Source organism: Girardinichthys multiradiatus, chromosome 9, assembly GCF_021462225.1.
Source record: "Girardinichthys multiradiatus isolate DD_20200921_A chromosome 9, DD_fGirMul_XY1, whole genome shotgun sequence".
Lineage (NCBI taxonomy): Eukaryota > Metazoa > Chordata > Actinopteri > Cyprinodontiformes > Goodeidae > Girardinichthys > Girardinichthys multiradiatus.
The window spans coordinates 39,628-53,737 of NC_061802.1; the positions used below are offsets into that span (position 1 = coordinate 39,628).

At 43.6% G+C, this 14,110-nt stretch overlaps 1 protein-coding gene across 1 annotated transcript in view; it reads right to left on the bottom strand.

The window, feature by feature from the left end:
• The window catches only part of LOC124873970 (ELAV-like protein 1), a 29,440-nt gene that overhangs the window by 1,056 nt on the left and 14,274 nt on the right, over positions 1 to 14,110 (bottom strand). Inside the window, exons 5-7 of the mRNA XM_047375070.1 lie at positions 10,090 to 10,193; positions 9,496 to 9,649; positions 12 to 237 (exon numbers count right to left, since the gene is read on the bottom strand). Of these exons, the coding sequence (XP_047231026.1) occupies positions 12 to 237; positions 9,496 to 9,649; positions 10,090 to 10,193 (484 nt within the window). The remainder of the gene's footprint in view (positions 1 to 11; positions 238 to 9,495; positions 9,650 to 10,089; positions 10,194 to 14,110) is intronic.

The following is a 14,110-nucleotide window of genomic DNA, read 5'->3' on the forward strand; positions in this document are numbered from 1 at the left end:
TGATTACTCACCTGAACCTCTGTGCTTGATGATGGACTGGACCCCCAAAGCGCCGTGATTGACCTTGGTATGGCTGTGACATCACCATGGAGTTCCTGCCCTGATTGGGGTTAGCAGCAAACTTCACAGTGATTGGCTCAGAGCCGCCGGGCGGCACGTGTCCATTCAGGTGTTTAACTGCATCCTCGGCCTCCGACCTCTTATCATAACGAATGAAGGCCACACCCCGAGAGAGACCTGAGCAGACAATCAGAATTCAATATATATATATATATATATATATATATATATATATATATATATATACATACACATACACATACATACATACACATATATACATATATATATATATATGCACTGCTCAAAAAAATAAAGGGAAGACTTAAACAACACAATATAACTCCAAGTAAATCAAACTTCTGTGAAATCAAACTGTCCACTTAGGAAGCAACACTGATTAACAATTAATTTCACATCTTGTTGTTCAAATGGAAAAGACAACAGGAGGAAATCTTTGGTGATTATCAAGACACTCAATAAAGGAGTGGTTCTGCAGATGGGGACCACAGACCACTTCTCAGTACCGATGCTTTCTGGCTGATGTTTTGGTCACTTTTGAATGTTGGTGGTGCTTTCACACTCGTGGTAGCATGAGACGGACTCTACAACCCACACAAGTGGCTCAGGTAGTGCAGCTCATCCAGGATGGCGCATCAATGGGAGCTGTGGCAAGAAGGTTTGCTGTGTCTGTCAGCGTAGTGTCCAGAACCTGTAGGCGATACCAGGAAACAGGCCAGTACACCAGGAGACGTGGAGGAGACCGTAGGAGGGCAACAACCCAGCAGCAGGACCACTACCTCCACCTTTGTACAAGGAGGAACAGGAGGAGCACTGCCAGAGCCCTGCAAAATGACCTCCAGCAGGCCACAAATGTGCATGTGTCTGCACAAACGGTTAGAAACCGACTCCATGAGGATGGTATGAGGGCCTGACGTCCACAAATGGGGGTTGTGCTCACAGCCCAACACCGTGCAGGACGCTTGGCATTTGCCAGAGAACACCAGGATTGTCTAATTCACCACTGGCGCCCTGTGGTCTTCACAGATGAAAGCAGGTTCACACTGAGCACATGTGACAGACGTGACAGAGTCTGGAGACACCGTGGAGAGAGATCTGCTGCCTGCAAAATCCTTCAGCATGACCGGTTTGGCAGTGGGTCAGTAATGGTGTGGGGTGGTATTTCTTTCCATGTGCTCGCCAGAGGTAGCCTGACTGCCATTAGGTCCTGAGATGAGATCCTGAGACCCCTTGTGAGACCATATGCTGGTGCGGTTGGCCCTGGGTTCCTCCTAATGCAGGACAATGCTAGACCTCATGTGGCTGGAGTGTGTCAGCAGTTCCTGCAAGATGAAGACATTGAAGCTATGGACTGGCCCGCCCGTTCCCCAGACCTGAATCTGATTGAGCACATCAGGGACATCATGTCTCGCTCCATCCACACGTTGCACCACAGACTGTCCAGGAGTTGGTGGATGCTTTAGTCCAGGTCCGGGAGGAGATCCCTCAGGAGACCATCCTCCGTCTCATCAGGAGCATGTCCAGGTGTTGTAGGGAGGTCATACAGACATGTGGAGGTCACACACAATACTGAGCCTCATTTTGACTTGTTTTAAGGACATTACATCAAAGTTGGATCAGCCTCTAGTGTGTTTTTACACTTTAATTTTGTCTGTGACTCCAAATCCAGGCCTCCATTGGTTAATAAATTTAATTTCTATTGAAGATTTTTGTGTGATTTTGTTGTCAGAACATTTAACTTTATACAGAACAAAGTATTCAATGATAATATTTCATTCATTCAGATCTAGGATGTGTTATTATATTATAAAGTGTTCCCTTTATTTTTTTGAGCAGTGTAATATATATATATATATATATATATATACACTGAAATATCCACACTTAAATTATTGCACTGCTGGAATTCTGCAATAAGTATCAGGTGCTAAGATGTCTGACCCGTTTGCACAGTCTTGTTTGAACTGTTCAGCAAGACACTTAACTTTGGCTTCAGCTTTGGGCTGGGCTCCAGCAGCAGAGCACCAGGGAGAGCAAGAGAGACTGGACTGGGACCATTGAGGAGCTGCATGGCGCCTGGTCCAGAGCCCGGCATGTCTGCCCCAAACAGTCAACAATAAAACTGTTCCAGGTTTGTGAGGAAGGCTACATGTGCTACGCTACATTCTCTCTGACAAGCCCCATATTCTGAGACATCAATATAGGGCTCTGGGTCTGACAGGACATTCTGCTGCACTGCATTATGGATCTTGTAGTTTAATCACAGCGTAAAAAAAAATGCCAGAACTAAAACACATGGAATGACTGAAAAAATGAGAAAGAAAAAAAAACAACCGAGCAAACGTAGTTAAGACCCTCATTTATTTAAACCCTTTTATGGAAAAACGTCAGGCTATTTGGAAAACCATAGATATAGAAGTGATTGGTTATCATGTGACTTATCGTGTACATTTTGAGGCTCCATTTAGATGTGTTGATTTGGTTTATTAAAAATGGCTGAATCATAGGTTATAAGGAGAGAGACAATGCTGGGCCATAAACCATTTACATTATCAGAGCAAATGTACAAAACCAGCAGGAAATCACTTTCCATAGCAAGTTTCATGTTTATATTTAACATTCTGTGGAAAACTATTAGAACAACCAGCAGGAAGTGTGCTAATGTCTAGCTCAACAGATGCTGCATAGGGTACATGTGTATGTCTACAACTATCCCTTATTGATTTTCCGGTTTCCTGCGTCGCACACCCTTATGCATTCTGTGGAGAGAGTCCATGATGATGGGGAAAGTGAGGTGGTGTTACAGTCTGGATTAAGGCTCTCTGTAATGGTGCGTTCACACCAAACACGGATTCTGCAAATTTTTCGCCTCATTTGTGTGCTTTTGCTCGCTTGACATTCCACGTGAACTTCGCGTTGCCAAATGGCAACAAGTGGCAACGCTTCGCCGCGTCATCAAATAGGAGGAGCTTCTATCTGCTGCTTGCTGGTTTCAACTGAACATGGCGGACATGGATTTCACAGACCTAATTATGGTCTTTTACCTGTGGAGAGCCAAAAAACGCCACCGACGTCCCTGGGTTCACCAGATTCTTCAGGGACGGAAATAGTTCGGAGATTACCACCACCTACTCCAGGAGCTGCGTCTGGATGATGGTCAATTTCAGCGGTACTTCCGTCTATCCAGGACCCAGTTCGAAGATCTGCTGTCCCGCGTTTGGAGACGAATCGGCCTCTGGGACACCAACTACCGGCACTGTATCCCCGCTGCTGAACGCCTATCCATCTGTCTTCGGTGAGTAAATAAATCTCAGCTCAATAAAAAAACAGCCGATTTTTCATGTCCACATCTCCTAAATATAAGATATTTGTGCCTAAACATAACCATGCCAGGTCCTTTCTGTACTTGTCTCGGTAAAAGTAATTAGTTGAGTCATACAATTCTGGCTTGTCGCACACCGCCACTATGATCTGGTCCTCAATCTTCACTGACAACCGCTTCTTCTACGCTGCGGTCTTTCACCCTACGTCACACCACATCCGGTCCCTGATTGGTTGACGCGACGCGAATTTAGGAAAAAGTTCAGATTTTTCAACTCATCCATCGCTCTCGCTCCGCGCGCCTTCCGCACCGCGTCTTGTCTGCTTCGCACCGCCTCGTGCCATGTAAATCGACCGCTCCTATCGCAGAATCCACGTTCGGTGTGAACGCACCATTAGCTGGCTGGAGGGGATTCCCCATCTACAGGAAGTTTTTTATCTTCCATATGTTGGATCCTGCCTGTGGTGGAGCAGCGGTGGACTAAGCGCACCTTCCAGAGGCAGCCCAGCCTCTCCACAGGTGCGGGCGACTCAAGCACGCTGCAGAGCTCACTAACCTTCAACCACTGAGTCGGACCATGTCCACGACCAAGGAGGAGGTGGGAGACATTGCAATTTATCATGATAATTAATGAAAATAATCATATTTATAATCATCATGTACCAGATTTTAAAACGTTTGTTTAGCATTTTAAGTGGAACCAGTTTAAGAACAAGGCCATTTCAGCCTGACTCAGTTTGTGTACCTCTGGATGACCATGCTGAGGTTTATTTTAATTCAAGTCACTAATGATATTCTCATGGCCTCAGATAACTGACTTGTGTCTGTATTGGTTCTGTTAGATCTCCTTGCTGCATTTGTTCCAGTCCATCAAAAATTCTCTTATAAAGCCTGAAACATGTTGTAAGGATCAGGGGAACAGCGCTAGGCAGGCTTAAATCTTATTTGTCTGACAGATTCCAGTTTGTTCATGTAAAAGATAAATCATCTTTAAACTCCAGGGTTAATTGTGGAGTACCACAGGGTTCAGTACTTGGGCCAATTCTCTTTACTATATACACAATACAGACCAAAAGTTTGGACATACCTTCTCATTCAAAGAGTTGTCTTTATTGTCATGACTATGAATATTGTAGCTTCACACTGAAGGCATCAAAACTATGAATTAACACATGTGGAATTATATACTGAACAAAAAAGTGTGAAACAACTGAAAATATGTCTTATATTCTAGGTTCTTCAAAGTAGCCACCTTTTGCTTTGATTACTGCTCCGCACACTCTTGGTATTCTGTTGATGAGCTTCAAGAGGTCGTCACCTGAAATGGTTTTCCAACAGTCTTGAAGGAGTTCCCAGAGATGCTTAGCACTTGTTGGCCCTTTTACCTTCACTTTGCGGTCCAGCTCACCCCAAACCATCTGGATTGGGTTCAGGTCCGGTGACTGTGGAGGCCAGGTCATCTGGCGCAGCACCCCATCACTCTCCTTCTTGGTCAAATAGCCCTTACACAGCCTGGAGGAGTGTTTGGGGTCATTGTCCTGTTGAAAAATAAATGATGGTCCAACTAAACGCAAACCGGATGGAATAGCATGCCGCTGCAAGATGCTGTGGTAGCCATGCTGGTTCAGTATGACTTCAATTTTGAATAAATACCCAACAGTGTCACCAGCAGAGCACCCCCACACCATCACACCTCCTCCTCCATGCTTCACGGTGGTAACCAGGCATGTAGAGTCCATCCGTTCACCTCTTGTGCGCCGCACAAAGACACGATGGTTGGAACCAAAGATCTCAAACTTGGACTCATCAGACTAAAGCACAGATTTCCACTGGTCTAATGTCCATTCCTTGTGTTCTTCAGCCCAAACAAGTCTCTTCTGCTTGTTGCCTGTCCTCAGCAGTGGTTTCCTAGCAGCTATTTTACCATGAAGGCCTGATTCACACAGTCTCCTCCTAACAGTTGTTCTAGAGATGTGTCTGCTGCTAGAACTCTGTGTGGCATTGACCTGTTCTCTAATCTGAGCTGCTGTTAACCTGCGATTTCTGAGGCTGGTGACTCGGATTAACTTATCGTCCGCAGCAGAGGTGACTCTTGGTCTTCCTTTCCTGGGGCGGTCCTCATGTGAGCCAGTTTCTTTGTAGCGCTTGATGGTTTTTGCGACTGCACTTGGGGACACTTTCAAAGTTTTCCCAATTGTTCGGACTGATTGACCGTAATTTCTTAAAGTAATCATGGCCACTCGTTTTTCTTTACTTAGCTGCTTTTTTCTTGCCATAATACAAATTCTAACAGTCTATTCAGTAGGACTATCAGCTGTGTACTGTATCCACCTCCTGCACAACACAACTGATGGTCCCAACCCCATTTATAAGGCTTGAAATCCCACTTATTCAACCTGACAGGGCACACCTGTGAAGTGAAAACCATTTCAGGTGACTACCTCTTGAAGCTCATCAACAGAATACCAAGAGTGTGCGGAGCAGCAATCAAAGCAAAAGGTGGCTACTTTGAAGAACGTAGAATATAAGACATATTTTCAGTTGTTTCACACTTTTTTGTTCAGTATATAATTCCACATGTGTTAATTCATAGTTTTGATGCCTTCAGTGTGAAGCTACAATATTCATAGTCATGAAAATAAAGAAAACTCTTTGAATGAGAAGGTGTGTCCAAACTTTTGGTCTGTATGCTTGCAGCAAGAGTTCTGATGAAAATTAAAAAGAGAGATCATATTTCTCCTATTTTAGCTTCCCTTCATTGGCTCCCTGTTAAATCCAGAATAGAATTTAAAATTCTCCTCCTCACATATAAAGCCCTTAATGATCTAGCTCCATCATACATCAGAGATCTGATTGGTCCATATGTTCCTAACAGAGCACTTCGTTCTCAGACTGCAGGTTTACTGGTGGTTCCTAGAGTCTCTAGAAGTAGAATGGGAGGCAGATCCTTTAGTTATCAGGCTCCTCTCCTGTGGAACCAGCTCCCAGTTTTAGTCCGTGAAGCAGACACCCTGTCTACTTTTAAGGCTAGGCTTAAAACTTTCCTTGATAAAGCTTATAGTTAGAGTGGCTTAGTTTATCCTGAGCTATCTCTGTAGTTATGCTGCTATAGGCTTAGGCTGCTGGAGGACAATATGACCACTTTCAGTCTTCGCTACATTCTCATACTTCTCCCCAATTTTGCGATATTTGCTGTTATTTCAACTTTTACCTCTATGTTAAAAGCAGCCAAGAGAAGCTACAGTGAGAAGCTGAAGAACAACCTTTCTACTGGTGACACTTCAGCTGTATGGACTGGTCTGAGAAACCTGACTGCCTATAGGAGCCCCTCCACCCATCCTGAACAGAGTCGTCTCCTGGCCAACTGTCTGAATGGCTTCTACTGCAGACATGATAGGAAGCCGTTCACACCTCAAATCATCTCCTCCACATCCCATTCAGGAACAAGTTCTTCCCACAAAGCAACCAACCCCCCACCTTCAGATCCTCTGCCTGTACTAAAGATCTCCGAGGAAGATGTAAACAGGCTCTTTCAGTGCATGAAAACAAAGAAAGCTGGAGGACCTGATAACGTCTCCCCATCATGCCTGAAAGCCTGCACCCATCAACTCGCTCCGATCTTCACAAGGATCTTCAACAAATCACTGGAGAAGTGTGAGGTCCCCTCCTGCCTCAAACGATCCACCATAATCCCGGTTCCCAAGAAACCCACCATCGTAGGATTAAATGACTACAGGCCTGTAGCCCTGACGTCTGTGGTCATGAAATCCTTTGAGCGGCTGGTGTTGAAGCACCTGAATGACATCACAGGCCCCCTGCTGGACCTCCTGCAGTTTGCTTACCGAGCAAACAGGTTGGCAGATGATGCTGTTAACTTAGGTCTACACTTCATCCTGCAACACCTCGACCACCCAGGGACGTACGCCAGGATCCTGTTAGTAGACTTCAGCTCGGCCTTCAACACCATCATACCAGACATCCTCCACCAGAAGCTCACACAGCTCAACGTCCCAGCCTCCACCTGTCAGTGGATCAACAGCTTCCTGACGGACCGACAGCAGCAGGTGAGACTGGGTAACATCTTCTCCTGATCCAGATCAATAAGTACTGGTGTCCCCCAGGGGTGTGTTCTATCCCCACTCCTCTTCTCTCTGTACACAAATGACTGCACCTCATCGGACTCGTCTGTGAAACTCCTGAAGTTTGCAGATGACACCACTGTCATTGGACTGATCCAGGACGGTGATGAGTCTGCATACAGACAGCAGGTGGATCGGCTGGTACACTGGTGCGGTCAAAACTACCTTGAACTCAACCCACTCAAGACTGTGGAAACGGTGGTGGACTTTCAGAGAACACCACCCCGATACACCCCCCTCACCATCCTCAACAACACTGTTTCGGCCGTGGACCACTTCAGGTTCTCAGGAACCACCATCTCTGAGGACCTGAGATGGTCTTCACACATAGACACTGTTCGAAAGAAGGTCCAGCAGAGACTGTACTTCCTGAGGCAACTCAAGAAGTTCAACCTTCCACAGGAGCTGCTGGTCATCTTCTACACTGCCATCATTCAGTCTGTCCTGTCTTCATCCATCTCAGTGTGGTTTGGATCATCCACCAAACAGGACAGGTCCAGACTGCAATGAATAATCAGGACTGCAGAGAGAATAATCAGAGCTGACCTTCCCTCCATCCAGGACTTATACAGGTCTAGGGTCAGGAAAAGAGCTGCTAAAATCTCTGCAGACCCCACACACCCTGCACATAAACTGTTCAGAGTTTTACCTTCAGGTGGCGCTACAGAGCACTGTTTACTAAAACCAGCCGCCATAGAGACAGTTTCTTCCCCCAGGCTCTTTCTCTGATGAACATTTAATAGAGTACAAAACAACAGCATACAGATGTTGCAAATGCACCTTTTTATTAATATATATGTGTATATTGTAAATATGTTTATTCTGTAATGCAAAAACAAAACCAAAGAGCAAAGTGTACCGGAGTCAAATTCCTTGTTTGTATGTACGAACTTGGCAATAAAGCTGATTTTGATGTTCTCTCTGTTTTTTCTCTTCCTAGAAGCTACACCTGGCCTGACTCTGTGTCTACCAGTGACACCTTTACCTGGAGAGGGGCATCGTCCAAGCTTCTGCTGGCAACAACTTAATGCTCACCTTCTACAGATGATCCACATAGCCCTGTCTTTCAGTGTTTAACCCTTTCTCTCTCCTAGACATGGATACTGACTGAGCTTCTACTGTAACTAACTCTATGTTCTCTCTTTCAGACTCTAACCTTGAAAACTGGCTCAGAGTTTATCTGTTCTTTCTTTCTAGATGAAACGACTAAAGGTGCTACATCCATTAATATTTACTTTTCCTTCCCATAGAAAGTACTCCTGGATCAGTGCTTCTTTGTTCTCTTTGTGTCTCTGCTCTGTTCTCTCCAACCCCCAGTCGGTTGTGGCAGATGGCCGCTCACACTGAGCCTGGTTCTGGTTCTGCTGGAGGTTTCTTCCTGTTAAAAGGGAGTTTTTCCTCTCCACTGTCGCTACATGCATGCTCAGTATGAGGGATTGCTGCAAAGTCAACACCAGTGACTGTCCACTGTCTCTACATGCTCATCCAGGAGGAGTGAATGCTGCAAGTCACTGACTGGATGCAATCTGCTGGGTTTCCTTAGATAGAAAAACTTTTTATCCAATTTGAATAATAAACCGAATCTAACTGAACTGTTTGATAGTTAGGGTTGATGTATTTGACTTGAAATCTGTATGACTGGATTAAATTGACATTGTAAAGTGCCTTGAGGTGTTGTGAATTGGTGCTATAGAAATAAACTGAACTTAACCTCTGAATGATGGTCCAGATGTAGCTACTATTACAGCTTTGCAAAGCATTTTCATATACAACAGAGTATTTCTAAACAAATTAAGAAGAACTTCTGTGTAGAGCGCCATTTCTTCTCCAGTTTTCTAGAGGGCTGACAGACTACCCTGACTATCTTTTGCTTTATGGGATTGTCTAAAGCTAAATGCACTCAATATTTAAGGAAAAGACTGGTCACATGACTGCAATGTTGCATGACCTCACCTGAGGCCTGGTCCACCAGCACTCTGGAGTTGATGATGCGTCCAAACGAGGAAAACATGTCCTCCAGGTCTTGCTGACTCAGTGTTCTAGGAAGACCGCTTATGTAAAGGTTCGCATCTTTGATCGTGTCTGAACTTGGGCGGGCAAAAGAGACCTGTAGGAAGGAGAAAGGAGGCTTCAGCTAGTCATCTTCACAAGGCAAAAATGTTAAAATAAAATAACATACAGAGAACATTCAAAATAAAACATACAGTTACATAGTGTCCAAATAAAAAAACAAGATATTTTAAATTTAAATCCACAGTAAAAATAAAGTTTACACTTATCTGTATTTGTTTTAGAAACAAAATAAAAACATGTTATCAAGCTGAGTTTTTCAAAATAAAAGCATACATTAAAAAAATGTAATTCTTGGCACATCATCTCACTGAACTGAAGAAAGTGACAGATTCAGTGCTAACGTGTGTCAGAACAGCAAACAAAAATACCTTCATTCTTTAGACACTGCAGCTGAGAGCGCCCTCTACTGTCCAGGAAACATAACACATCTATCAGTTGAAAGAGGAAAATCAAAGAGCACCTGTGGCGCGTTACCTTGATAGTTTTAGACTGTAGCCTCAGGCCATTGAGGGTACTGATAGCCCTCTCTGCATCACTATGGTTAACAAAGTTAACAAAGCCGTAACCTAAACTGTGGCCTAGAGAAACACAAAGGAAAACAACAAAATAACAGCAAAACTCTGTGTTACAGCCATCACATTCTGAAAGAAACAGTGTTCAAAACTCAGCACACAGAAGAAATCAGCACAAGATCGGTCAGGAGTTCAGAAAACAAAAACAAAAAAAAAAGGTTCTGATATTCTGAACAAACCAAGAAAACGGATCTCAGGCTCCAGACCTTAAAAAAAAAAAAAGAAAACACGGTATTAAAAAGAGGTCTGAGCTATTAACCGAGTTCATGTTAACCAGGTTAACTCCTGGTTATCCGCTTTAACTACTCAAGAACGTATCTTTGAAATAAAACATCAGTGGATCAATCAGAACCCAGCTTTGCAGACACAAAACAAGGAGAGCTTTAACCAGCGTCTGTCTGAGGCTCCATCAACATTGGTTCTGCTTACAGATCCAATAGGATGATTCTTATTGGATGCTCTGTGTCCAGCAGTTGTGGTTCTGTCTGACTGGGTCGGTTTCTAACGGCTGATTGCTCGGAAGGAGCTGCTCTTACACAACTTCAGCTCTGATTCTCCTCTCTGCTCAGATTGGGACTGGTTCGGTTACCATGACAACAGAGATGGGTGTCAAGAGAACCCATGTTTATTATGTGGAAACAAACAGGTCACTGGTGAGGCTGTGGTTACCATGGTGAAGGAGGTTAACAAGAGCCTCCTTTCCATTGATTATGAAAGACAAGGATGCGTTTCAATACAAATTTACCCGGGTAATTTCACTCTCCCAGGACTTTACTATCAGGGGTAAAATGTCCTCCTCTGAGGTAGGTCTTTCAGGATTTCCCCCGGAATGTTAAACGGGCAGGATTGTGTGCAGCCATTGCAGTATTTGTGGAGTTTTAGAAGCAGCGGAGCTCCGCTTACAGGGTGGTCTGGCTGCTAAGCTAACCGGGCAGCTGAACTGGGACTTCCCCACTAAAAGCTGCCTGATATCATCCCGACACTCTGGGATTTTCCACTACCTGTTATCTGTTTGTGGCGACTGAAAGTGAATATAAAGCATTTAGTAGGTATGTGATGAATAACCACAAGAACCAGAAAATAAAACGAAATATTTTTCACTGGAAAGTTATTGTTGACATTAATTATAAACCATTTTGTCACAGTTCTCCAAGAGAAATGTTTTACTGCAGTGCTAATGATCAGAGCACAAATTTTCTATGTACATAAAATAAATACACATTTTCCTAACACTGTCTTTCATGTAAAACTTAGTGGAGTATGAAATCTCTAATATTTTTAATTTCTCATTGTTCTTATGCAGATGGCTGTGGAGGAGGAGGGACCACAGTTCTAGATTTGGATGCAGTTTCCTCAAAGCTCCCAGTGATCCTCTTCACCCCCATGTCCTGCCATTCACTACTCCGCTGTCTACCCATCTTCTACTTCATATAAACATTTGTCAGTCAAGGTATCAATTCACTGTACTACTTCCGCCTCTCAGTCTGTTCAGATGCTTTTCTTCCCTGCTCCCAGCTTGCTTGCATTGTTTTATTCTTAACTTTTTATATCTTAGCCAAAATTACAGAAAAGTTGGACTAAAACTACTTCATACCAGTGACTCCCAAGGATTATTATTTTTTCTAAAGGATTTCACCATGTTCTTTTAATCGAACCTGAAAGAAGGACAAGTCGACGTCAGCTAATCAGCACAAGATGCCTTTCTTTACCACAGAGGACTTCAATAAACTTGAACAGAAATTGACTGTATTGGAGATAAAACTAGTTGAAACATCGACTAGCTGCGAATATTGAGGTAAATATGGGGTACAGCGATAATTCAACTCTGCCAGTGATCCCAAACAGTGACAACGATCTCAACGACTCAGCCTGCAAACAGAACGCAGAGAATTCTGAGAACAATAAGGTATGAGAACAATCTTCATTCTAAACAGTCTTCTCCTAATCTGCCAGAGAAAGAGGGCCCCACCGGACCAAGAACCCTAACAGTGGGCAACTCAGCTGTGAATGGGATTAAAAACTTCTGCAACAAGAAAGTTGTGACTGGTACCAGTAACCTGGTATCCGATATTTCAGAGAATATTCTGGCAATCACAGAAGAGCGCCCTACCCTCAAAAACCTTATCATACAGTTTGGAGCCATGGATGACGTAGCTAAGAAAACGTCAGAAGTATTGAAGGAGGATTTTATTCGTCTGCTGAATAAAGTTGGAGGTCTCTTCTGCTGGCAACAACTTAATGCTCACCTTCTACAGATGATCCACATGACCCTGTCTTTCAGTGTTTAACCCTTTCTCTCTCCTAGACATGGCTACTGACTGAGCTTCTACTGTAACTAACTGTGCTCTCTTTCAGACTCTAACCTTGAAAACTGGCTCAGAGTTTATCTGTTCTTTCTTTCTAGATGAAACGACTAAAGGAGCTACATCCATTAACATTTATTTTTCCTTCCCATAGAAAGTACTCCTGGATCAGTGCTTCTTTGTTCTCTTTGTGTCTCTGCTCTGTTCTCTCAAACCTCCAGTCGGTCGTGGCAGATGGCCGCTCACACTGAGCCTGGTTCTGGTTCTGCTGGAGGTTTCTTCCTGTTAAAAGGGAGTTTTTCCTCTCCACTGTCGCTACATGCATGCTCAGTATGAGGGATTGCTGCAAAGTCAACACCAGTAACTGTCCACTGTCTCTACATGCTCATCCAGGAGGAGTGAATGCTGCAAGTCACTGACTGGATGCAATCTGCTGGGTTTCCTTAGACAGAAAAACTTTTTATCCAATTTGAATAAATAACTGAATCTGACTGAACAGTTCAATGGTTACGATTAATTGGAATGTATGAACCTGACTGTTGTGAAGAACCTTGAGACAACATGTGTTGTGAATTGGCGCTATATAAATAAACTGAATTGAATATCAAGGTGTTCTTCAGCGGACTGTTTGCGCCAATATTCTGTGGTGATGAGATTTTTTCGAGACTTCTGATGATAAATAATTGGTTGAAAAAAAGCATGTGCTACTACATCTATGAACTTTATCGACAACCTTAATATTTTTTGGGAAAAAAACCCAACTCTTCAAGCAAGATGGTTTCTGATTGAACAAGCCAGGAGCCAGATGTCTCACATCTAATCTCTTCTATTCAGTAAATAATCCACCAGCAGCTTTGACCTTCAGTAGAGAACATGGAGCATCAACAACAATGATAACATGCCTCCAACAGCACCAGCAGAGATGGAGATAACCAGGCAGTTGGCTGAGAGAGTTCATCTCAAAAGGTCTCCACCGCCGAATTGAGAGAAGTAGAATCCTCTGTTAAACCCCTATCACCCATGACCCCAACCCAGACCGCACAGAACTCTACCGTCTCTCCACTGAGCCCAATTGTTGCTTTTCTGGTTTCATTGACAACATGAAAGAAGTTTTTAAGAGTGGGACCCAAATGGTTCTGACATCTTCTCCATTCAACACCCCCCGTGGCCGAGGCCCTGCTACTGAACCAACATCTTCCAAATGCCACAGACCTCCACCACCTCCTAATCTATCTCCTCCTAATCAGGACCTTCAAATCACTTCTCTGTGATACAGTCTGGGCCCCAGTGGTAACTCTATCAGAAATGAACATCTCCAGGAAAAACTTGGGCCCCTAATTGGAGATAGTTGTAAAATCTCTGTGATTATATGTGACAGAAAGAACAAAGCTAAAAGGATAAGAGACAGTAATAAACAATCAATGAAAGCCATAAACTGTCAGGTACAACCAGACACAGAGTTAATATCAGCAACTAAGTCATATAAACTGGCTTTATTGAAGATTAGATCTCTGTCAGGAAAATCATTTTTAATCAATGACTTCATTACTGACCACGATCTTGATGTTCTGTTTTTAACAGAAACATGGTTACATGAATTTAATGAAGCTCCCATTCTGA